Raw genomic sequence first — 24,666 nt, forward strand, 5'->3', positions numbered from 1 at the left:
TGGTAGTGATGGGAGGAGGAGGAGGAGGAAACATCCAAAAGGCAGAGACCAGCTTGACCAGTCTGGCCTCCATGTTTTTTCCGTCAATGTTCAGCATCATGTCGACGTCACTCAAAACTTAAATTCTGTCTGACTCATAAACGGGTCGTGTGTCTCAGGAATCAGGTCAAAAACAGGCTCAGATCTAGAATTAAAAACTTTGACTACATTCAATTTGCCTCTAGCGCCATCAACAGGTCAAACTCCTGCAGTTATTTGAACCTGGATATATATTAAGGACAATAATATTATAAATCTGTTCTGTAGCCCCCCCTCTTTCTATTTTTAGTGGGAAACTTCTCAGAGATAGTTTCACATCACTCTCCTCTGATATATTCAGCGGTTCCTAACCCCCCCATCAAAGTGACTGGTTTAAACAGGAAATGAACACAGTCCAACCTGCGTCCTGAGCTTAAATAATTCAGCTTCTCATCTGGGGAGACACTCGCCATCCGTCAGCTGCAGGAGAGAAGGGACGTCCTTATTAGGACATGCAAATTCAGCCAGGCTTCGTCCCCGACCTGCCTGGTGCGTGATGTTGTGTGTGTGTGTGTGTGTGTGTGTGTTTGTGTTGTGTGCAGGTTTGTGGCGTGTTTGCTAACAGGAGTGCCAACCTACTAAAAATCAGAGTGGCCCTGATTAAAACCTCTTTCCCTCCTTATCACAACCAGGGGCCCATTGTGTGTCTGTGTGGCTCTTTGTGTTTCCTGGTCAGCGAGCATACTAACTAGAGAGAGAGAGAGAGAGAGAGTGGATTTCCCTCCACTCTCTCTCTCCCTCTCTCACCTCATTAGGATGCAAGTGGGGGCCGAGGTCTCCGGTGGATACTCGGGGCCTTTTGTCTGCGTCTGAGCCGGAGAGTGGGACCCGTTTGTCCCCCCCTGTCTCAACGGGGACGCAGCGGTTTAATAGCCCCGAGGTTGACCTAGTTGTCCCCGTCTCGCCCGCGCTTGTCTCGCTGAGCATTTGAGAGTGAAAGAAGGGGCAGGGAGGAGAGGGGAGAAGAAAGGGAGGAACTGGGGTATGTCCCCCTCCCCTGCTGAGTGATGGGACAGCTGAGGGCCGGAGAAACAAACCCACATAGTCTCACCGCTCCCGCTGCAGAAATAGAACGGCAGCGTCCACGAAGGCATGTGAGCCGCCAGCTGAGGGTCGGGGGTGGGGGGGGGAGATGCTGCTGCAGATACTTTCTAAAAAACCTTCACGTGTAAATAACCTATCACCAGAGTCGCATGAATCATGAATCATCCACGTTTGGAGAAACTGGTGAAATCCCAGTGGCCGGGGAAAGTATTTTAACCATTTAACAAAAACTTTATTTCACCAAAGTCAGTGTTTAGATTGTCACATCATATTTTACTGTTTTGATTCAGTCTCATCAAAGTCTAAACTCTCCTCTGACCTTCCTCTGACATCAGTGTTCAAATATGTATTTCCACAAATCTCTATCTACGTCTGAATCGTTCACAAAGACGCTAATCTCCCTTATCAGGAATTCACTCACAGTCTTACAAGGAAACGTATTTATAACAAGATCAGGTCACATCTGTCACATTCTGTTTCTGACTCATATCTACACACAGTCGTTCTTTCAACAATATCCATCTGTCTCCAGATCGGGTCGAGGAAATCACTGAACCAATAGTAAAACTGTACAATAGAGCAGATCCACAATGACCTTCCTGTTGGACGACCTCTGCTTCCAATACACAACACACGACAGGATCTCATCACTGGATCATTCACACATGCACTAAAACCTGGAACATCTGTGACACATTTCCAAAAGGTTAATGGTCCAACAGGCTTATTGTTATCAGCAGCAAGTTGTCATCATAATCCAGGATCCACAATCCTCGATGTGGCAGCGGCGGTGATGATCCTGGATCTGTCACGAGGAGGACGTAGGGTCAGAAACATGGAAAGAACATGCAAACAAAGATCTCCTGTGATCAGTGAGGGGACGTCTGCAGGTCGTCCATTTGTAAAATAGTAAAATTCATGCGCCTAACATCTCAAAGAATTTGATTGTGTCCTTGCACTCTTAACCACATGTGTTTTTTTCTTACATGTTAATTGTAAACTCCCCAAAAGTTGCTTTTAAACAAATAACAACCTCCCAAACATAATATCAGTAAATTTATATTTGTGTTAATTAGGGAAACATCCAAACTACATGATGAGCTGACGCACGTGTTGGAGTAAACACTGGAATCAGATGAGCTCTGTAAATACGTGGAGCCGGTGCCCAGATGCATTTTATTGACTGAACAGACAGTGTAACACACAGTACCCGTCCCAGTGGCCTCATTTCACTGTTTCCATCAGGAAGCACCATGTTTACAGCCTCTATTACCTTCTCCCTCTTTGTTTTACAGCCTGTTCTCTCCTCTGCGCTGCTGGGAATCACTTCAGTTCCTCCTCTGGGTCCCATAAAGTCCGTCTCATCACATCTCAGCCGTCCTCCGGGTGTTTCAGGAAGAAAACGTGTTGTCAGCTCTCAAACGTAGGCGTCCTGAGGAGCTACAGGGGGACATTTAAATTCATCCTGTCCACCCGAGCACTCAGAGAAACACAGACATGCCCCGAGACAAAAGAAATCAAACAGGAGGAGATGTTTTGTCTGGATCCCTGTAGGACGGGGTTTACAGGAACCAGGGATTCGGAGCAAAGCCCTGAAAACCTCGGAGTCGGGCCTCGACATGTTGCGTTGAATTCTCTCTTGACCTGAGTTATAAAAACATGCTGATGCTGACAAAAGCTGATGAGTGATTGTTTGCCACTTCCCAGATGTGCCTGTGCCCACGTGTTTGTCCGTCGGAGAGCGTGCACGGCCTGTGGCACAGACTTCCTGCAGGGCCAGGATGCACCTGCCCTGGTGGAACCATAGAGGAGGAAGAGGAGGAGGAGGAGGAGGAAGAGGAGGAGGAGGAGGAAGAGGGGACCATTGTGCTCTGAAAGCTGCTGAACTTGTAGAACAGTATCCAGTCTTCAAGGAACACAAGGCACAGGCTGCTGGGTTTCTTTTTCTTTGTGTATGTTTGTGTGTTTTGGAATATTTCCCTCACGTACGGATGTAGATCATTTCTTTATTTACTTTTCTCATTTGAAAGATGTTTGTTTCCTGGTTCAAATGGAAGCTTTCTTTTCTGTTTAATAAACAGAATGATTATATTTTCTTTCAGTGTTGTAAACAAACTAATCCACCCTTCATCTTCGAGTTTCTTTTGATTTTTCAAATCCTAAATCCTGTTTGTGAACAAATCTGAGACATCGTGTGAATTCAGAGGCCTGAAGCCAAATTCATGTCCCGCAGGGTTTTAGGGATTTGTTTTGAGATGTCAAAGCTTAAATAGTTCATCATGCATCACCTTTTAAAATGTTTTTTATGTAATCTGTGCAAGCTGCTGCAGAACACATGTGATCTATCTTTATCAGGGAGTTCACTCTTCTCTCTTTCTTCCTGATTTAACTTCCTCTTCCTGCGTCACTCACTTTTCCTTCCATTCAAGATTTTCCACCGTCAACACACACGACCGACGCTGAAGCTGCAGCTGTGAGAGAAAAACTTCCCCCTGAACTCCCCACACTGAAGATCCTGCAGCCAGTAACACAAGCCAACACACACACACACACACACACACACACAAAGGCTTTTAGAACTTGGCCTCCTGCCGATCATCACCTGAATATTAAGACTTTCAAAGTGAAGCTGTGGGTGCAGATCCTCTGGAGGCAGAACTGAAGCTCAGTGTTGCTGCTGCAGCGGAACAAGGCCTCGTCTGTCCCCCCCGTGGTTCCAGGGACAGGTTTCAGGGACAGGTGGACGTGGACACAGGCCACTTTGAAGTGTCTGCTTTCAGTCCCCGTCGTGTCTCCGAGCTCAGGGGCCTCGCGGCAGAGAATCAAACGCTGCCCGGAGACAAAGCTACTTTGTGATTCTCTCTCTTTTTTCCTCGTGGCCACAGAGATGTGCTGCTAACGAGGCTCTGGTCTCAGATCAGATCGGCTTCGGGACTCGTGTTACAGCTCATGTTGCAAAGAGAGAGAGAGAGAGACACTTCCTCAGTCGGCCGTCGGTTCTGCAGCTCACGTTCGGCTTCATGGCTTCTCAGGATGATTTAAGCATGTGATATTCATTTTAACTTTGGTTTTAGGTCTTTTAGGATTATTCTTTTGAAGGGCTTGGGCTTTACTCATGTGTGTCACACTCCCTCTATTCATTCATTCATCCATTATCTGTACAGCTTCTCCTTTTGAAGATCATCTAACAGGACACAAACAACCACCTTCTCACATTCACACCCATGCAGATTTTTGTTTTTGGGAGAATCTCATGTATTTAGTCTCAAAGAGGAAGCCAGAGAAAACCCACACAAACACAGGGACAACATACAAACTACACAAAGAAAAGCAAAGCCAGGATTCGAACCAGGAACCCTCCTGCTGTGAGCTGATACTGCTCCATCACGCCGCCCTGTTTAATATGATGAACTTTTGTTTGTGAACTTGTTGATAAACGTTGTCGATATAGCAAAAAAAATGATTGAATCTTGAATATTGCTCTGATTCACTTTGTTGTCGCACATTGCTCCAAAAACAACAACTTGAAAATGTGTATTCTTTGTTGGGAGTTGCAACTGATGATGCAGAATTTAATAAATGTGGTGTAAATTGTTTATTTGTTGAATACAGTAGAGTTTCATGTGGTGTCTCCATTCCTCCAAATTAAAACACTTCTGCTTTACGACCTTTAATTTAAACTCTGAAGCATAAACACATCTATTTTTAAGCAGTAAATAAAAAAGCCAGTTTCTTAATAAACTTCCAGATCTTGTTAATCCAGTCTGGAGCAGCACTGGTCCCTGGCACCACCGTGTGTGAGTGACGCACTTATCTACAAACCACAGCCGCTCTTTAAACCATCACACACATGTTGTCATTTGGGGTTTTTCAGTGTAAATGAACTCATCACTTGTTAGTGGGCGGTGCTGAATGGAGGAGGTGACAGATGTGGGTCAGGCGGCTGAATGAAGGACAGATCCACTTGTGAATGTGAGGGAGAGAAGATTACTCTGCTTTGACTGGTCAGTCTCCTCTCAGCAGATCAGGTGAATCGAGGAGGACGAGGATTCAGCTTAAGCCTCGAGTGGAACCAGGAGGGACGGAAGGTTTCAAGGGTCCGGACGTACAGACCTCAGATCAGCTTACAGACTAATTCAAGACCTTTAAAAACATGTCTGACAATGGTCTCATTTAGAAAACTGTAAACAGGCTTTTACATGTAAATAAGATCTTCACTTCAAACGGGGGAAATTACTAAATAAAATGTGACATGTGAGGTTTAACTGGGGGTAAAAGGAGCTGGAACCAAAGAGCTCTGTGGGAGGGAAAGTGATAAGAGGCTTAGTGTTGGCTCAGTGTCGGTGCAGCTCTGTACATGGACTTCACCGCCACACGAGACAGAAGAAGAGACGCTGTGTCCCCCTGTCTTTTACTGAGAGACACATCAGAAAACAGTAAATTATCAGAGAGCAGGAGTTCAGAAACTCTTCAGCCCGACCTCAGGAATAAAAACCCCAGCGACTGCCCTTTCCTCTGAGGAGGCTGAAGAACACAGAGGATGTTAAATTGAATTACCGACGTGCACGTTGCATGACGTGTCGTCGTGTTTCCAGTGGAGCAGTGAACTGGTGCTGCTGTTAATCTGTCTCCATCACCTCAGGGGGTCGCGTGAGGACGGAGGAAAGTGGAAGAATAATGAAATAGTTCTGTATTTGCTGAGTTTTACTTTAAATCTTTTTTATCTTTTGTAATAAATACAGGTAATTTGGATTTCGTGTGTTTTCCCTTGGGGATAATCCCGTGACCCTGATGGGGCCCAACTCAGGAGCCACTGGGATTAAGTCCCAGTTTCTGTCTACTCCAGTTGATGAAGGGAATTTCTGCAGCGAGAACTTTGCAACAATCTGACGACACTGAAAGTTGTGTGGTCTCAATTTGGCCTAACTTAGTTTTAGAGTGATATTTAATATATGAGATGATTCAAACTTCAAGGCATTAAACCAGTTAATACCTCATAAAGTAGTTCTTGCATAATTTGTTGCTTTTAGGGAGTTATGTTACAGAAGGTTCTTCATTTAATTTTGATAAAATTTGATTTACACATTAGTAAAGTTTAAAATAGCTCTGGATTCTAAGAGTTTGATCAGATCTATTAACCCACCAACTGGTTTAGTTTTGTAATGGGTTCATAAATAGCTGTTTAAGTCTCATCCAGGTTTAGAAAGGTTGAGTTACTGTGACAAATCTGACTTTAGCCTGACTTTGATTAATTTGGATTCACTGGACGTAAACCAGTCCTCCCCTGAATCAGCCGCCCCCCCTCCCCCCATAGCTTCTCCTCTGTGTCGGAGTTGAGCGTCTGGTCGTCCCAAAAAATACTGATAGTTCCACTCTTCACCCCTGGCGTCTGACACAGCAGCAGGGGGCCATTGATAAGCCTCCTGATGGACTCAAAATGTAACTTTTAGCCCTGTTTTTTAAAGATAAGGTCATAATTCGGGTCACACGTCCTGGCACCCTTCAGCTGATGAGACGGTGCAGCCTGGACACCTTCAGACACAAGCTCAGGAGGAGACGGGCATCCCCCGGCTCCCCAGAGATACAGATAAGAGTCTCCATAAAACCCAGACTCCATAAAAACCAAATCAAACTGGTCTTATCTGCTGCGTCTGCTCGGCTTTAGGGCATCGAGTGCATCGGCCCTTCAAAGAAAAGTCTCCTGCAGCTCGGATCTCCATGGAAATCGAGGCAGATTGAGAAGCTATGGGGAGAACCACGTCAGGAGCGTTAATCACGGAGCGACTGCAATATAACATGGCTGCTGGGAAAAAAAAGGGCCCAGTTCATTATTCAGCCTTTTCTTTTCTCTGCAGTTAATGAAGTCCTCACGCTGTTTAAACGCCTCCGTCAGTGCTGCTGCCAACACGAGGGGAGTCACGCTGCTGACACCAGGAGGAGGTCAGCAGTGACCGGCTTCATCACGAGGAGGGAGGAACAACAACCAGCTGCAGTGAGACATGTTCAGGTCTCAGATTAGACTCAGGGCCTCATGTGAGTTCAATAAACACAATCTGATTTAGAGATAATGTGAGAGAAGCTAAAGACGACAAAACACCTCAGTAAGAGAAACATCTGACCTGACACTTTAAACTCTGTTTAATCAATGACGTGAACGAGGAAGATTAAATTAAATTGTTTCATAAAATTACACAATTTACCTCAAGTTACAAATCATGAAGTGATAACGTTGGTGAAGCCAAAACGTCGCTTCAATCTCGACCAATCACGAGTCAGATTCAGCTGTCAATCAGGACATTTCACCCTGTTTCATATCATCAAATAACTAATTAAAACCAAACTTACTCACATCCACTTGAACATGCATGCGTGTGATAAAAACCTCCTAAAATGGCAGAAACCATCTTTGAGAGAAATGTATTTAACGTGTGACTTGTTAGTTTGGTCCATGTCCAAAAGATCTGTAGTTTCAGAAATTCTCAAACCGTCTCAAAATCAACAATCACAGTCTGAGTAACTTTCTGTGTTCTGGTGTTTGAAGTGAACGTGAAGCTCCTGGTGTGTTTCTGCAGGATTGGCTGCATCACACTGAAGCCACATGACCGTCTGATTGGATCAATTTGCATGAATGAGCAGGTGTTCCTGGTGAAGTTGTGTGTGTTTGTAGATTAAGTTACCACAACTGGATGTTTCCCTCTCACTCTGAACTGCATGAGAACCATAAGCCCTAAAAGAAACATATGTATATTCACGTGGCAGCTTGTGGAATCTTTTCTAGACTTTGTCACCAGAGAATCTTTGCTTTAATTTTGTCACCAAATTAAGTAAATCACTGGTTTCAAACCAGCTACTTACCAACACCAACTTAGTGGTGTGATCAGATCCCAGACCTGTCATTAAACTATCCAGAGAGAGGACGAGCATGTGACCTCGGACTGACCCTGCCTCTGCCTTTTGGTTGGGGGAATGATTCCAGGGTTAAGAGGCGTTCAGGTGAATCACAGACAGGATCTGATTTGAATTTCATTTATATCACAAAGACGCCAGAGCAGCAGACGGAGTCTCTAGAACAAACAACAGTCCTGAGGAAAAAGATGTTTTCTGACAGGCGCACAATTCAGGAAGATAAAATCTCTCCACTTTTAATAAAAAAGGCTGAATACTCAATATTTGTGTAAACATCAGGGTAAGATCCTGTGTCATTATTTATTGTCGTTTTCAGACATGAACAAATCTGACCCAGACAATCTCCTGCTCCTGGAGTCAAGACAATATCCAGATTATTTTTAGGACATTTTCCAGAGTTCTTGAGCAGGAGATTGATTCATAAACGTTCAGAACAACATGAGAACATTCAGGTGTTTACAGAACCTCCACACCAAGATCGGCTCTCATCTCCAAAACCTCTTCATCTCCTCATCTTTCCAAGTTGACGTCTTCATCTGCTTCTTCTACGTGTTTCTCTTTTTCATCCTCTTTCATGTCCGTCACGTGTTAGAAAACCTCATCAACACTTGTACCATGAGTCTGACATATGCCTTCTCACATAGAGCCCCTCTGGAAAACATCAGGATGGACTTCAGTGCAGCTCTGAAAGCAAATCTGTCTCTGAGACCTGTGTGATGTGAACAACACAAACTGGAGCCTGCACCAGAATCCACCACATGCACGGTGCCATGTTGCACGGTGGAGCTGCAGCAGCGTCTTCTGGTTGACCGGGCTCACGGGATGACATTCCTGGGATCAGCCGGTGTGAAAGGCTCATTGTGGAGGTGATGATTTGCTCTTTCACCTCCGTCTGAGTGAGTGTGACCGACAGCAGCTGGATCCAGAGCAGAAGGAAACCTCCGTGTGCCGGGAGAAGATGACGGGCGGACCACTTTCTCATTCTCTCTCTCTCGTTTTGACCTTGAACCTCGGGCTGCACCGTCACACCCACTCGACAGCAGCAGGTCCAGAGACACATCGGGTCCATAGAGAGCCGGGTCCCCTCCAGTCCGGGCATTGAGAGGCACAAGCCTGTGAAATCTGTCTCTGGTCTTGTTTGGGCATGAGGGATTACGCCGGGGTTAGGCCCTGGTCTCCAAAGCTTTGTGTTGGCGCACCGACTCGTGGAAAGTCACAGCGAGCGGTGGATTTGTTGGGTCGCGTTTCATCACTGGACAGATGAGAGGCCGGAGCTCTGGGGTTTGGTGAACTTGATATTAGAATCTCTATAAGTTAGAGGAAAGGCCGAGACTTAAACACAAGAAAAACTATGACACGAAAAACTATGATACGAAAAACATCGATAGATACATGAAGACATAAAACACGAGATATAAAAATAGAAAATATCCTATATACCCTATAGATTTAAAACGTTTTGGCTCATCAGCCAGACTTCACTTTAGTCTGATGCCTGATGACGCTTCACGACCAAATTATTGTTTCTGCTTCGAACTGGAATTTATTTTCCTTGATCTTTTCGTCTTGTCTCCGTTGTCTTGTCTCCGTTTGACATTAAACAGTTTAAAGGTCTGAACCTCACAGCAGGTGGGAGGCAGCAAAGTGTTAAAGTTGTGTGTTTTATGTGTGTTTACGACCAACACAAGTCGTAATTCCATTCCAACCACAAATGGTTTTAATATGATCACGTCTTTTCCCTTTGTTGCTAAAATTTGCACATTTGGATCCACTAGAGTCTTGACAGTGGAGAAGTTAATTCACTGACTTTCCATTAGACGTCAATTGAATTTATTTGATGTATTCATTATTTTATTATTCTACAGTTTCATCATAACTCTACATAAATCTGAAATGTTTTGTCTACTGTAATATCCGTCTTTAAGTGCAGATTTGCAAATATATGTATATATTTTTTTTTTCTGCATTTCTACTCTGTTTCTTGTTTTTGCACAAATTGAAAAAGCTCATAAAACAGGTGGGAGTACCTGTGAAACCATAAAACCTACTGACGTGTTACCAGAGCACGTGTGTGTGTGACAGCTCTCCTCCATTCATCATGTTGTGTTGTGCACACACCAAACGTGACGTCATAGTGTAGGAATGAGGCTCGTCCACAATCTGTACGACTACTTAGAGAAGAACACTGATGCCTTCGATTATACCTCACGGAGAAATAAGATAAGAATGTTTCACTGGAACCACAACATCACAGAATAATTTAGGAATCTAAAACAAATAAGCATCTGAACGTGGGCGTGAGGCTGATAACACACAGTGTGCGTCTGGAGCTCGAGTTTCCTCTGGCACCGCTCCCTCCCTCTGTCTCCCTGGTTCCTGAGGATTAGTGAAACCAGCTTCTATTCTCTGCGCCAAAAGAAAAACAGGAGTGCACTTCTCTCGCTCCTCAAACAGCGAGCTCCTCCTCCTCCTCCCCCCCGCTCCCCTTGCAGGTGGCCCCCTTCTCCACTCTGAGCACGGCTGCAGGCCCACGGGAGGAATTCACATGTAAATAGGCCACTTGCTCTCAGTAGACTGGGGGAAGAAGAAGAAGAAGAAGAAGAAGAAGAAATGGCGTCACGATAACCTTGCATAACAAGCAGACTGGGGGTGTGCACGTTCTGCAGCTTCTCCTTTTTACGTGCACGACAGGATAAATCTCAAAAACTCAGCAGAAGAAGAAGAAGTCAACAACCCTCTGGAGGTGGGATTGAGGGAAAGTGCAGACTGAGAACCTCTAATGGGCTTTTTAAATGATGGGTCCTTCCTCTTAACAACACAAATGTGTATTTATTCAACTCCAGAGGACGTTTACCAAAGGGTTAAAGGTCAAAAGGGTCATGCACATCGTGGAGGACCTCAAACTTCCCTTTTAGCTCTTATTTATTTTGACCTTATTTCCAAATAAACATGATTTACCTCTCACCTCAGCTCCTCCAGACAACTGGTTCCAGTATGTTTGTTTTTCCCAGTTTTCAGAAACCTGCTGTTTTCTCACATGGAAGATTAAAAACCTCTGGAGAATGTCAGGGTGAGCTTTTAGATTTATAATTTGTCTTTTCATAACTCTGTCTCAAGGGAAAAGTTGTGACATAATTTAATTCTAAATTCAACAACCACAGCTCTAGTCCCTGTTTGACAGCAGCTCTGGGGCCAAGACCCATGGGACGGGTTGTTTTTGAATGCTAACAAAAGAAGGACTCTGGTATCCTGAAGAAAAATGAAACACACACACACATACACAAACACAGACACACACAGTTGCCAGAACAGTAAAGATCCTCTTCTGTCCTCCTGGGTGAGACCAGGGGAACAGAGCAGTGTTGGAACAGGAGGCCGGACTTTGTGTTGGCAGCTTGTGCGACACAGATATCCACATTGTTTGTCCTCGGCTCCCCAGTGCTGCCGTCTGCGTGAGCGTTCTAATCCCTGACATACCTGGGACATCACACACACACCCACTAAACACACACTGCTTACAAAAAGACAGGTTGTTTCTTATGTTGATAGTCAAAAAGTATTGAAATGTGACTTCACCTTTATTTTATTCTTTGGTTTCAAGCCAGAAACATCCTGATACAACTTGTAGTGGCTCGGTTATTATGTTACATTAGTGCTGTTTGTTTTAAAAGTTAATATTACAGCAGAAATTTGTTTTGAGCAGTTTATACGACAGCTGATCTTGAGGAGCTGAAGCTTGGCATCACCCCGGGAGCCTCAGGGTGATAATATTGGCTTCGGTGACGGTTGGAACACGTTCAAGATTTTGGATGAACATGAAAATCTCTCCCGGTTGAGTCATCGTGTTATGAAACATCAGCCGTCCTTGATTAAAAAGTAAAAAGCGACTCGAGTCCACTTCTAATTCCCGAGAATCCAATTACAGAGCGTCCTGTTATCTGTCATGCGCTGCCAGCGGCTGCTGAAAGGTTTCATGTTTTGTAGGAACTTGCACATTTGGAATTTTCATTGCGGTCATTTCTGGAAAATGATTCAGAAAGAGTGGCGTCATGTTTTTGTTCTAGATGACAGTGGATTCCTCCATCAAGGCCCAAAAGTCTCCTTATGAAACGTTTAAATCTGATAGATCCGGTTTTTTACTTGAATCTGCACCAAACTGCACAAACTCATAAATATCAGTTCCCTTAAATAACCTTTTATTTAATGAATAATTCCCTGGGAAAGTGGAGAAAATAAGTGATTAAACTTCCCATCTCTCAATCTCTGGACTCATGCCTTAATTTATCGAATTCTTTCTTCCATCCTCCCGCTAAGTTTGGTGGAAATCCATTGTGTAGTTTTTGTGTTAATCCTGCAGACCAACAACGAGCTGAAGTGATTTAAACCTGCAGCTTTGTGTGTGTGTGTTGTGCGACGCCCCGGTCGTTTGTGCTCCTGCAGTAAACTCAGGGAGTGTCCGGGTTGAGAAACACTACGTTTATCTCTGTGAGTAAACTTTGACATTTACAGCCAGCAGCTCCTCCCACTTCACAGCTTACAGGTTGTTAAAAAAAAAAAAAACTCACATTGCTTCACACACAAACACACACACAGAGAACATTTTGTACAGTAGAGAAACAAAGTGCCTGGACCTGAAGAGAAACAACACAAACAGTAGAGACACAAACTGCTCCTGAGCTGCGTTAAAGACACAAAGTCTGGGGAACTGGGGGAATTCTTCTCTGGATGAGCTGCTCTGAACAACACATGCTCGGCACTGTGCTTTTATTTCATGTCGGTGAAAGCCTCCCGGTGCCAAACGGCTAATGGGTTAATGGACGGCCCCTGGACAAGAGGTTTATTCACCCTAATCCACCTCACACCGAGGATTTCAGCTGAGCAGGGAGGGATGAAGGGCGGGGGGGGGGGGGGGGACAGGAGAGAGGCTGGTTATACTTAAAACAGCAGCTTCACACTGATTTCAACTTTAACTTTCCACTCACGATGTATGTTCTGGGTTCTAATCTAACTTTGGTGAGCGGGTTGGATCTCCTGTGTGGAGCCGACCCACTTTCAGACGTGAACTCTGGAAAAATGGTCGCGAAAAATTGGGTCAAGAGAGTTTGTCTTTGAGTTTTGAAGCAGCAGCAGCAGCAGCAGGAGGTTGAATCCATGTTCACAACAACAGGAACATGCAGGTGGGGGGAGGAGCTTGGGTAGAAGACACAGGAGGCAGAAAACAACATATAAATCCAACTGTGGAAAATCTGTGTTTGTGTTGTTTTACGAAAAGCTCTTAGAATCTGATCGTCTGTATGGATCCTCATTTTTACCCTGAGATATTTGTATTATTCAAATCTGTCACGTGTCAGAAACGTCATCAACACGCCCACTCGTTATTAATATCAACTTTAATTGACTTTTAGGGGCTTCAACAACAACAACATGTGATCCCTGCAGCCTGATGTCCTCCCTCCTGAAAACACCTTTGTTGCTCTAACACGTGAATGTGATTACGTTGGTTTCAGACTCGTCATATTTTTGTTAGACCCGTTAGAGCCGAGTCAGCGAAAGTACAGCACAAGTGAGGGAAGAGGATTTATGACTCCGAGAGCCAATAATTAACAGTAATCCTCAGGAGACTCCTCCAGCAGATGTACGGAAATGACCAGAGGTAAATAAACATCGAGCTGACTCACACACACACTCACACACTCTCACACACACAGACACACACACTGATAGCTGAAAAGGAAGTAGAGGAAAAGTGTGAGTTTGCGTTTCCTTCCTCCACTTGGCAAACAAAGTCCAGAAGAGGCACCTGCGCTTCCCGACACAAAAACACGATTCATCAACATCTGACACACACACACACACACACACACACAAGGCATTCTGGGGAGATCAGCTGCCAAGTGACCACACCGCCGCGGGTTCGAGTCCAGCCAGGACCCCTGCCGCTTATCATTCCGCCTCACCCGCTCCACATAGCCCCTCCTCCCCCTCTCCGCTCTGAAACCACAACAGAATTCTTCATCCGAGTTGTGGCGCAGCTCTGAAATCTGACAAATGTGTGAAATCCAGAGTTACAGACGTGTTATTGCTTCTATTTTTAAATGCATGACATCTGAGATTCAGAACCACAACACCCCCCCGCCCCCCCCACATCAAAGCTCATAATTGTCACGCTGAACTGGAGCAGATATTTTTATGGTGGGGCTGTTTGGTGATTCAGCCAAACTGGTAATCTCCTTCACACCCTGGTTTTAGGAGGCCGGCAGCTGTGACGGCCGGTTTGAGCTTCCCAGTCATTGATTGTTTCAAAGGGGACGGGAGAGAAGCACATGGTGTCAGCGCAGGCATCCGCCCGACTCTCTCCTAAAGAGCCCGGTACTGCCCCTGGATGCTCCTGCCCCAGCCTGTTGTACTGGGTCCTCCAGACTGCCCCGACAACATTTTCTCCTCAGCCTGTTTGAGCTGCTCCTCTTAACCCTTCACGCCGCGGCAGCTCTGGTAGAGAGACGTTTGTTTAGAGATCAAACCTGCACCTGCTGATATTCACATGACATAACGAGCAAATACTGGAGCACAGCAGATGGATTCGATGGGAAAAAGCTTCAGTAGAAGAAGCCAAGACAGTTTGGTTTCCACATGCACGTACACACAGTCACTCACAGGGAGCTCTGAGTTCTAGGTGTGCTCCTGTGTCGACACAACCATTGAGCAAGACGCTTAAAATGAAAGCGAGGACGTGATAATTAGAGGCCAGAGGTTCATGAAGTGTGTTCTGCAGAGGAGCCCGTGAGTCACGATCTGATGCAACTGAACGGTCATGTGACGTCAGCGGTTCAGCAGTAAAGTGAGGTTTTTATAAATATCGAAAATAAAAATGTATCTTAATCAGATTCTGCAGATTTAAATAATTTCAAACTACTCTCTCACGTGAATTTAAGATCAAATATTCCCTGTAGAGACGTCACCTTTCATTTAAACTTCAAAACAGTCGGAGGGAAAAGTTCATATTCAAACTGTTACGACCTGTTTAGATTTAAAATCTAAAGTCTAGAAGAGCATCAGACTGTCTGAAGTAGTTTACATCGTGATCCAGCAGGGGGCACTCATTGTCAATATTGACTTATTCCATACAATTGTGGCCTATCTGTAAAGTAAGCTAGTGATGTTACGTCATTTTTGTACGAACATGTAGGACGTTAGCAGCAAAGGCGTCCTGAGGGAAGTAAAACCAATAATGGAATATTAAAATCATTGCGAACTATTTTGATAATCGATTCAAATAAATCACGTGAATATTTTCTGGTTTCTTTGCTCCTCTAACGACAGTTTAGTGAATATCTTTGATTTATAGACTTGACAAGACATTTGAAGACATCTTGGACGTTTCTGGAAACACTAATCTTAGTTTCTCAACCATTTTCTGGAACAACCAGCTAATTGTTAATCGCAGCCCGACACCTGATTTCCTTAAATAGCGCAGTGGACATTATAACAGCTACCAATGTCAACTTTGTTCTAAATATCTTTTATTGAGCAAAACTGAATGCATATATGTCTAAGGACAATATGGCCGACGAGGAGCAGCCCTACTGTACAGCAGCATCTGTCGCATTTTGCCCAAACATTTTCTGTAAAGTCCAACACAATATTCTCTATTTAAAGACTGTAAACTTCATTTTAAGAAGTGATAATCTAAAGTGCTTTTTAAAAAAAGATCAACAGATACAGTATTAGACAGCAAGCAAGTCCATAGTAATGCGGCAATGCGAGATAATACTCTTCTTCCTCAAAGAAAGTCCAGTGTAAAAAAAAATTAACATCATAGAAAACAGTTGATATAAAACTTGCGTTCGTCTCTCTGGCCCCCCCTGGTGTTACGATGTGGAATCATGAACCAAAGCAAAACCTTCAACAAAGTTCAAACCTTCTCTTAAATTATTTTTGGTAATACTTTTTGGAACAGCCGGTATCTCGTGAAACATAACACCACCCTTAGCACAACTTCCACCACCTTTCCAAACCCCCGAACCCTCCGTTAATCCATATAAACTCTTCATCACATATCCACACATGTCTAGAACCTTCTCGTCTTCATACTGTATTCCTTTACGTGTCACTTCCTCGTCATCAGCATCAACACAAGATCACGGGCGGGAATCCTAAAAGTTACAGACTGATAAAACTCAGCGTGTCGAGTGGAAGCTCGATTCCACCCGGGAGACAATCCTTTACGTTTCCTTCACATAAAAACAGAAGACAAGTTCGTCTCGGGACAAAACAGTTATCTCTTTTTCTTCTGCTGCCGAAGCATCTTTCTCCTTTTCTGGATCATGTCGTGGAGTCTTTCGAGGCCGTCCCGGAGTCCGTCTCCGATGATGGCACAGGCCGGCTGCAGGTGCCACGGAGTCGCCGGGCCCAGTTCCTTCAGCGCCAGCAGCTTCTCCAGTTCGTCCAATCCCAGCGAGTGTCTCAAGTCCTGTTTGTTGGCGACGACGAGCAGAGGCACCCCCTGGTTCTCGGAGGTCTTGGCGATCTTATGGAGCTCTGTTTTGGCCTCCTCCATGCGCTCTGCGTCCACAGAGTCCACCACGAAAATGATGCCGTCCGTGCATCGTGTGTACGACTTCCACAGGGGGCGGAGCTTCTCCTGACCGCCGACGTCCCAGAAGTGGAAGGTGGCGCTCCGGTGGCCGCCGAGAGAAACTCTCACCTTCTCCGCATTGAAACCTTTGGTGGGAACCGTGTTCACGAACTCGTTGAACTGCAGCCGGTACAGAACGGTGGTCTTCCCCGCGGAGTCCAGCCCGAGGATGGCGATGTGAAACGACTGGAAGAGCGGGATAGTGGAAAGGAGGCTAGGTTGTTCCGACAATCCATTCCCCATCTTTCCTCATGGGGAAGGATTTGGGATGAGGGAGGTTTGATCCAAATGTCCGGCAAAGAGTCGCTTGTATTCCAAAACGATGCAATTACCTGAAAACACACAACATGTGTTATTGTGGGTGAAACACAGAAGAAGGAGCATTTAAAAATGAGACAACGGTGACTTGCCACAGCGGCTGGAACCCACAGCAACAACTTAGATGATGTAAGTTACACAAACAAACACACAACAAGCGTCTGCTCGCACAGCTGCAGCGACACACTCTTTAAGTCACGATTGTGTCAGGTGCTCAAAAAGCTACACACTCTCACTTCAGAGCCGGATTAAACAACGTAATGGGATTTGTGTCGACCAAAGTTGACACAAAAATAAAGTTCACATCAGCTTTTAGGCAACTTTTAGCTCAGATTTAGTTTTTCAGAAAGAAAAGCACCTTGATCAAGCAACTGACTGACAACAGATACAGTCTGGGACTCAGTGGAAAGTTTAACAAGGTTAAAGTGTGTGGAGACCAAACCAAAGCTCAGGAAAGAAACAATATATTTTTTAGTTTTGACAATCTAGAAAAACTTCATAAAATGATTACTAATCCAGTTTTTTTTACTTCTGGGTGTTTAAATAGACAAAATTCACCATAAAAACTTTATATGCTGATGATGTGGTGTTTTAAACTTGTTCAGCCGCCCCCTAGTGGCAATAAAAACCTTATTCGAGTACAGACAGTATTTGCTTTTGAGGAAATGAAACTGAAGCAAGGACAACATGTCAGGATGTTTGAGGAATAACACGACGTGTCAATGAGAAATAGTAAATACTTATTAACGTGAATATCTTTATCTATATCTGTTCATGTCACACCCAGACCAAAGTCCACACGTGTGTCATCAACGCAGCCGGAAGCACAACGAGGAAGAGACTGTATAAAACCAGTAGATCCTGGATCTACTGGGATATATTCACAATATGATCAATACTATAATGATAATACTCCAACAGTACCCAAAGTAGTACTTCTACACACTTCGTTTTACACCAACAGTTACATTATCGTGCTCCATTTTGAATTTAAATAGTAAATAATGTTCTTAAAGGACCAAAATGTAGAGAATATAACGAATTTACCTCCTCAAGGTTTTATTCCTGTTAGGCCCTGTTGGTGACATTACTCTAATAAAACACGCTGAACTGTATATTAAAGATTAAACTGTGTGTGTCTGTGTTGTGTTGTGTTTGTGTTTAAATACACAAATAGACGTGTCAGGTGGACTCGTGCATTTCCATTGATCAGGTCACCTACCAGAGACTCAGCCCTCGGTCCTCTGCAGCAGCTGCTCCTGGAAAACCAACCCGGGATCCGGCGTCTGCTTTCGGGCCACGTCCTCCCAGACAGGTCGCTGAGGACCGGAGACAGTGGGACAGTGGGACAGAGGGTCGGTGAGACAGACAGAGACAGTGAGAGACGGACACACACGCAGCCTGTGTCCTCTGCGTCCCGCGTGTTTCTGCAGCCGAGGACTCTGCTGCTGGGAGTCGACTCCCGGGCCACGCCCACACGGACACTGCGGACGGCTGTGATTGGTGCGCGTGCCCGCCTCTCTGTCAGCTGGTTGGCTGACAAGGGCTGTCAGGTACGGGTCTGCCCTGGGATCACCTGTTGCTCCAGCGTCTCCTGACACTTCACTTTAATGAGTTGTCATTAGAATTATATTAGGTTTATTATATATTATATAAGGTACTAATACTACTGTGTAAAATATACTCAAAAGACTCTCTTCGTTTTTAATCCCTTCTCAAAACCAATCGTTTAAAATCAAACAATTTGGATAAATGTTATTTAAAATAAACATTATTCAATTATTCAAACATTTCCTGATTATTTTCCTTTCAATCACAATTCTAATAATGACTTTATCAACAATATTGATCAGGAAAACAGATTTAAAGTAGTGGATATACTTAAAGCTAAAATTAAATTGGGATTATATAATAGATTATTCATCATTAGTTGTACATTATGTTAAAGTAGAAAAGAGCTGTTTTTCAATTATCTGACCTGCAAAAAATTATTGTTTTCAAAAAAACAACAGTGGAGTAGAGTTGGGTACTTGTACTTAGTTACATTACATAACTGTATTTGTGTGAAAGTGAAAGTATTTCTGAAAATATGCAGTTTACATTTCCGTGATGCATTTTTTCTTAAGTACAAAGCTGGAGATTTCCAGCTTTTTAAACTAGTTGCACTATAAATATCTGAAAATACATTTTTAAATTAGGTTTCTACTTAAGTAAGTAAAGAAAAACTCTGGTATTACTAAATGTTAACATTTAAAAGTAGAATCTGACTTACCGTTGATTCAGCTCAGCCAGTCGGCCTTCCTGTGTTTGTGTTTTTGTGTGGGTGTGTGTTTGTGTGTGAGTGTGTGTGCGTGTGTGCACGGCCCCATTCAGCCTTGTGTTTTGGTTTAAACTGATTGGTCAGAGAACAGGAAGAGCCGCACAGATCAGGCATGAAGGACAAAAACACTCAGTCCCTGGTGCTTCACAAAACCTCAGTGTCTGAACTCTTCTTCTGTTTATTTACACACAGACACACAACATGAACACAATGTTTCATCAACTGACGTTCAACAGATTTCATAAAGTAGAATCAGGCCTCAGCTACTTATTTAAATGAAAACTACACAAGGTTTACCTACTTTAAGTTTATATTAGCTGTTGATAAGTTAAGTTAAAGTGAAAAAGCTAAGAATAACATCAAGTTCCTCTTGTAAATGACCATAAAGTATCTTGTTAAATTAGATTTAGACAAACTGATTTGGTTGGAATTAAGAAATTATCATAATTTGGGTTGAAATAAGGACTTTAGTTGGAAGCAGGAAACATAATCTGTGTGTAAATCTGATGTTTTCTTAACTTTTCCATCTGATTAAGAATAAAACTACAGAATTTAATAAGCTGTTTGGACAAAGTACTGTTTATTATGGGATGACAGATCCTGAAAGGACGGGTACACAATTCTATAGAAAACTCTTTGTTTACAAATCAGTTTTTCTCTCTTTCCTGTTACTTCATTTGTTTTTCCTGTTCATGCTTCACAGTGAAGAACAAAAGACCCAGGAAGATATAAATACATCTTTAATTATGATAAAACAAAACCCTGATGGGAGATATAATGAGGTTGTTGAGAGTATGAAAGAAAAACACGTGGTTAAAAATAAGTGCAACACATGGCGGCCTCAGACATTTCTTTCATTTTATATTTAGTCCCTGAGTTCAACTCCGAGTCACGGAATGACTCATTAAACACGTATGTGCATCGATTACACACACGCTTCAAACATGTGCAGGCTTCACATGTTTCTAATTCCTGGGGTTCAGAGGCAGCAGCTGTCCCTCGACCGCTCGTCTTCATCATGTCGGTGAACTTCATGACTCTGTCCAGTTTATGATCACAACCAAACAATAACACAACTTCTCATGGTTTATATTCTGTTTTAAGGTCTTTTATTACATTTAAATTGTATTGAAATTAATGCAAATCATGCAGGGACACAGAAGATGATAAAAACACACTCAGGAGACACTGGTCAAACTGGTGCATCAGTGGGAAATAGAGTCATGATGGAAGTTTCCAGGATCTTGAGAGTTTCTCCTCGACCCGATCGATGAAGGCGCTGTACGCTCCTCTTCTTCTCCGATGTCTCTGTGAAATGAAATGAAATGATGAATATCACAGTTTCCATGAGGTGGAGCATTTACCACCTGAGACAAACTGAGACAAACTGAGTGATCACTTTACTCACAGTGTAGGAAGCAGATCGTGGAGGCCAGGGAGGCAGAGGGAAGACGAGCCTCCTGTCCCACTGAGGCTCTGCAGGTTTAAATGTGTCCATCTTCATCCTGGTGTCCCTCAAAGTGCAGCGAGTGTCACATCGTGGGGTCGACACTGGAACAGAAAGACAAACCATTCAGATTGGAGTAACATTTTTCAAGATGTTTTATTGTCTCTTCACTATAATTGTGTGAAAAGGTTTTCCAGGGAAGCTCCAGACCAGAAAAATGAAGTAGTTATTTATCATACATATGTTAGATTATTGTTATCTTGAAACAAAAATAATATTAAAGAAGAAGAAATCAAATTCTGAGAAAAAGTTTGAGCTAAAATGAAATAAGTGAATCTCCTTACTTGTGTCCAAATGCTTTAATTTTAAATTCAGGTTCCCAGGATCCCTCTCATATGTGGTATCTACGTCTGGAAGGTTTTCATCGAGCTGAAGTGAGAGATTCAAGCAAAAAGGTTTAACTTTAAAGTTCCTACTGGTTCATTTGAATGTGTTTATCTCCACCTGGTGGTGAAAAAGGATTTTACAAGAAGGTAAAATGTGTGTGACCCTATTTGTACTTTCTTGTTTGATTTCGATCACAGAAATAACCACTAACCGGTCTGAAGTTGTGAGGTCGGGGGTTCACGTACGGTTCAGACGGAAACTTTCCCGTCCTGACGAACTTCAACTCAGATTCCAGAGCGTCCGGAGGCCTGTGTGATGTGATGAACTTCAGCTCAGATTCCAGAGCGACACGAGGCCTGTGAGATGTGATGAACTTCACACGGTCGTTCCTCTTGTTAGACTCACGTGAAACATCAGGCAGAAATATTCCACTTGTCCTCGTTGTCTGTCGATTTGCTGGAGCAGTCAGAGTCTTCCTCTCTTTCCTCCGAGGAACCGACAGAGATCTGTAGAGTTTGAGGGAGAAATCCGGCGGTTTGATGCTCCACACGTCCACCTGGCGGCTCTCCGTCTCTGGGAGCTTAAAGTATTTACTCCTGGCCAAGCTCAGAGCTCGACTCGCAGAGAACTGGGCTTTTCTTTCAAAACTGACCAAGGGCAGCGGATCCAACAAACCACACGGAGCCATCAGGACAGAGTGAAGTTGTTGTACAGTTACAGTTTGTACCAGTTACACAAAGTGTTCACGCCCAGGAGAGAGAAGCAGCGACAAAAGACACACATACAAAGTGCTGCTTGGTAACGAGAAGCTTTAACAAAAAGACAGAAGTGGAGTTGGCTGAGCTCGATGTCAACAAAACACAAAACAGGAAACTAAGCAACAATCTGTACAATTCACAACAACTGTGAATTGTACAGATCAGGGAAGTCGTTCTACTAGTTCATGTGAAGGCAGCTGGGAGAATACTCATGTACTGATGCAGTAGATTGTACTTTATGGTTAAGACGACACCAGTTGTAGAAGTATAAGCAGTACAAAGGTACGAGTTCAATTTTGAGGTACTTTATAATTGTATGTTGCTTTATATTTTTACATTCCTAAACCTCATTGCCAAAAAAATTCCATTTTGTTGTTGTTTTTACAATACATTACAACTTTGTAGTTTCACATTATCCAATACACAATATTAGATGTAAGCTTTAAATTCAGAAAAAGCAACCTGGAAGTTTATTATGTATTTGAAATTATTTGCATATTTAATAAGCACTACAGTATAAGTACTTTGGTGCTACAAGAAAAATTTTATGTCACTTTTGCACTCAAGGAAATAAACTTTATGCCTCATGAAGTAAACTTAATTCGACAGAAAGTAAACTTTATGCTTCAGGAAATACTGAATACTAGGATGTAAACGTGTGTTGTTCTTGAATCTGGACTAACCAAGTGAAAAGAAATGAGAAATAACACTCATCATGGGGATATTTGTATTTTTAAGGATGCTGCCTTCTATTATTTGAAAGAAGGGATTGTCTCGTATTTCCTTAAACAAAATAATTTGGATTTGAAAATGATTTGAATTCTTCACAGTAAAGATACGTGTAGGACGTAACTTCTCCACTAGATGGCAGCAGAGAAATTATATTGCTGGGAGCAGTCAGGGAACAGATAATAAAATTACTTAGTTTTGCTGGTCCCATGTCCCTTCTGCTTATGACCTATAATGCAGCCAGCCACCAGGGGGCGGTCTACACATTTTGGCTTCACTTATAGGAAGCTGTCATGTAGTCCAACTGATGTATGATACAAATGCTAAATCGTAAAACTTTCGTCATAGTTTCATTATCATAAAGACTCATCTGAAGTTTTCTGTATCCTGTAGCATCGGAGGTCACAGCTGTGAGTTACAGGAGCCGACAGGGAGGAGCAGACATCTTTGTTCTGACAGCTGACACCAGGGGGAAAAGGCAAAGAGAAACCGGAGCGCCTGTGAAGGAGCTGACCTCGCTGCCCCTGTAAAAGACCAGGAGCCGCCACCTTCAGGGGCTCCTCTCAACCTCCGGCCCCTCAGCGCCGCGTCAGAGGAACTTCTGCCATTGTAGCCGGTGACATTTACAGGTCGACCCATTACAGGAGGCTTGAGTCGGAGCTGACAGGCCGAGGTGCTGCCGTCGAGCCTCAGACGCGTCTCGGTGTCACTCCGGCACCGTGATGGAGTCTAATCTAAAAGAAAAAGTACTGCACATAAATCACCCAGTTACACAGGGAGGCTTGTAAGTTATGGTTCTGTGACGGCCGGAGGAAATAGACCCGAGCTGAAACGTTATCCGGGGATGAGCTGAGGAAGCTGCTGGTCTGGTCTCTGGACTTTGTTCTGTTCCTCTCCAGCGTCTGACTGTGTGTCAGGACCTCCATCTGGTTTTACTGATGTTCCAGGGTCATCACTGAGGGAAGAAACGATTCTCAAGTCCCATCGGACGCTCCTCGTTCTTTTTCCTCTCTACTTTCATCCTGTCTTTGATAGAGGAGGAGAAAGACTGTAAATCAAACCTCTGGATAAAAAGAAACGACATGTAATAAATATGGAAACACGTGTTCTGTGAGTTCAGAAGAACCACTTTTCTTTAAACTGCGTCATAAACTTGTGATAAATCACTTTTAAAGATTCTGATAAAGACAAAATCACTTCATCTCTTCAGAGCTGCAGCTTGGAAAACTGCATGTGAACTTCATGTTGGGTGAATGATGTGAGAGAAGAGGTTTGAACCCGGGCTCGTCGGTTTGAACCCGGGCTCCTCCAGTTTTGCGGAAGTGTCCTTGAGCATGACCCTGTATGTGATAATAATAGAATATGATAGATAGAAAAAGTTTTTGCGTAATCTTGCTAAAAAACAAACCAACAAATAATCATAATAACTGAAAACTGTCCCTCAGAGGTTTCATTAGAACAAAAAACACAAAACTCATTTCTAATTTAAATTGAATGAGAAGATCTGATGATCGTTAAGAAACAACACACAACAGACACTTCCTGCATTTTAGTCTGTTGTTGCTTCTGTGTGTGTTTGCATATATTTCTGCATCAGTCAGAAGAACCTCCTCCGCTCTAACTCTCTCTGGGTCCATTACACTCTTCAGGGGGGGGGGGGGGGGGGGGGGGGGAATGCAGAAATAGCTGGTGTCATGACTCAGCTGCTCTCAGGTCACATTTGTCCTCTTACGGAAACAAAACACAAAGCTGTGAAGCACCGAGAAAATACAAACTGTAAACTCTGCTCCTTTGTCGCAGATTAGGACAAAGGGGCAGATCCAGGAACTTGTTATCATTGATTAAACATGGCAACATAGAGCATATTTAAAAATAAAGATTTCTGTGAAATAAATAGAGAGAAAGTCTTTAAATTTCCTTTGTCTCCATGTGACTCCTGAGGTGTTTACGACAGATGAGCGACACCATCACCTTCAGATTCAGGCTCCTTGTGTTAACTTGAAGATGTTTAAGTTGTGCGACTCTGCTCAGTGGTGGAGGTTTT

General features: G+C 43.5%; 2 protein-coding genes across 2 annotated transcripts; both read right to left on the reverse strand.

Moving 5' to 3' along the window:
* Positions 1-15,531: 15,531 nt before the first annotated feature.
* Positions 15,532-18,394, reverse strand: arl4aa (ADP-ribosylation factor-like 4aa). Its single transcript, XM_053433290.1, has 2 exons — positions 18,204-18,394; positions 15,532-16,995 (listed from the first exon to the last, which is right to left on the reverse strand). Exon 2 carries the CDS (start codon positions 16,904-16,906, stop codon positions 16,304-16,306), a length of 603 nt encoding a protein of 200 aa, XP_053289265.1. The 5' UTR covers positions 16,907-16,995; positions 18,204-18,394; the 3' UTR covers positions 15,532-16,303.
* Positions 18,395-19,895: 1,501 nt separating this feature from the next.
* Positions 19,896-21,961, reverse strand: si:dkey-30e9.6 (uncharacterized protein LOC564083 homolog). The gene is made up of 4 exons (XM_053432996.1): positions 21,347-21,961; positions 21,093-21,177; positions 20,710-20,852; positions 19,896-20,609 (listed from the first exon to the last, which is right to left on the reverse strand). Exons 1-4 carry the CDS (start codon positions 21,821-21,823, stop codon positions 20,523-20,525), a joined length of 792 nt encoding a protein of 263 aa, XP_053288971.1. The 5' UTR covers positions 21,824-21,961; the 3' UTR covers positions 19,896-20,522.
* Positions 21,962-24,666: the final 2,705 nt, after the last annotated feature.

Source organism: Pleuronectes platessa, chromosome 10 (genome assembly GCF_947347685.1).
Source record: "Pleuronectes platessa chromosome 10, fPlePla1.1, whole genome shotgun sequence".
NCBI classification, from domain to species: Eukaryota; Metazoa; Chordata; class Actinopteri; order Pleuronectiformes; family Pleuronectidae; genus Pleuronectes; species Pleuronectes platessa.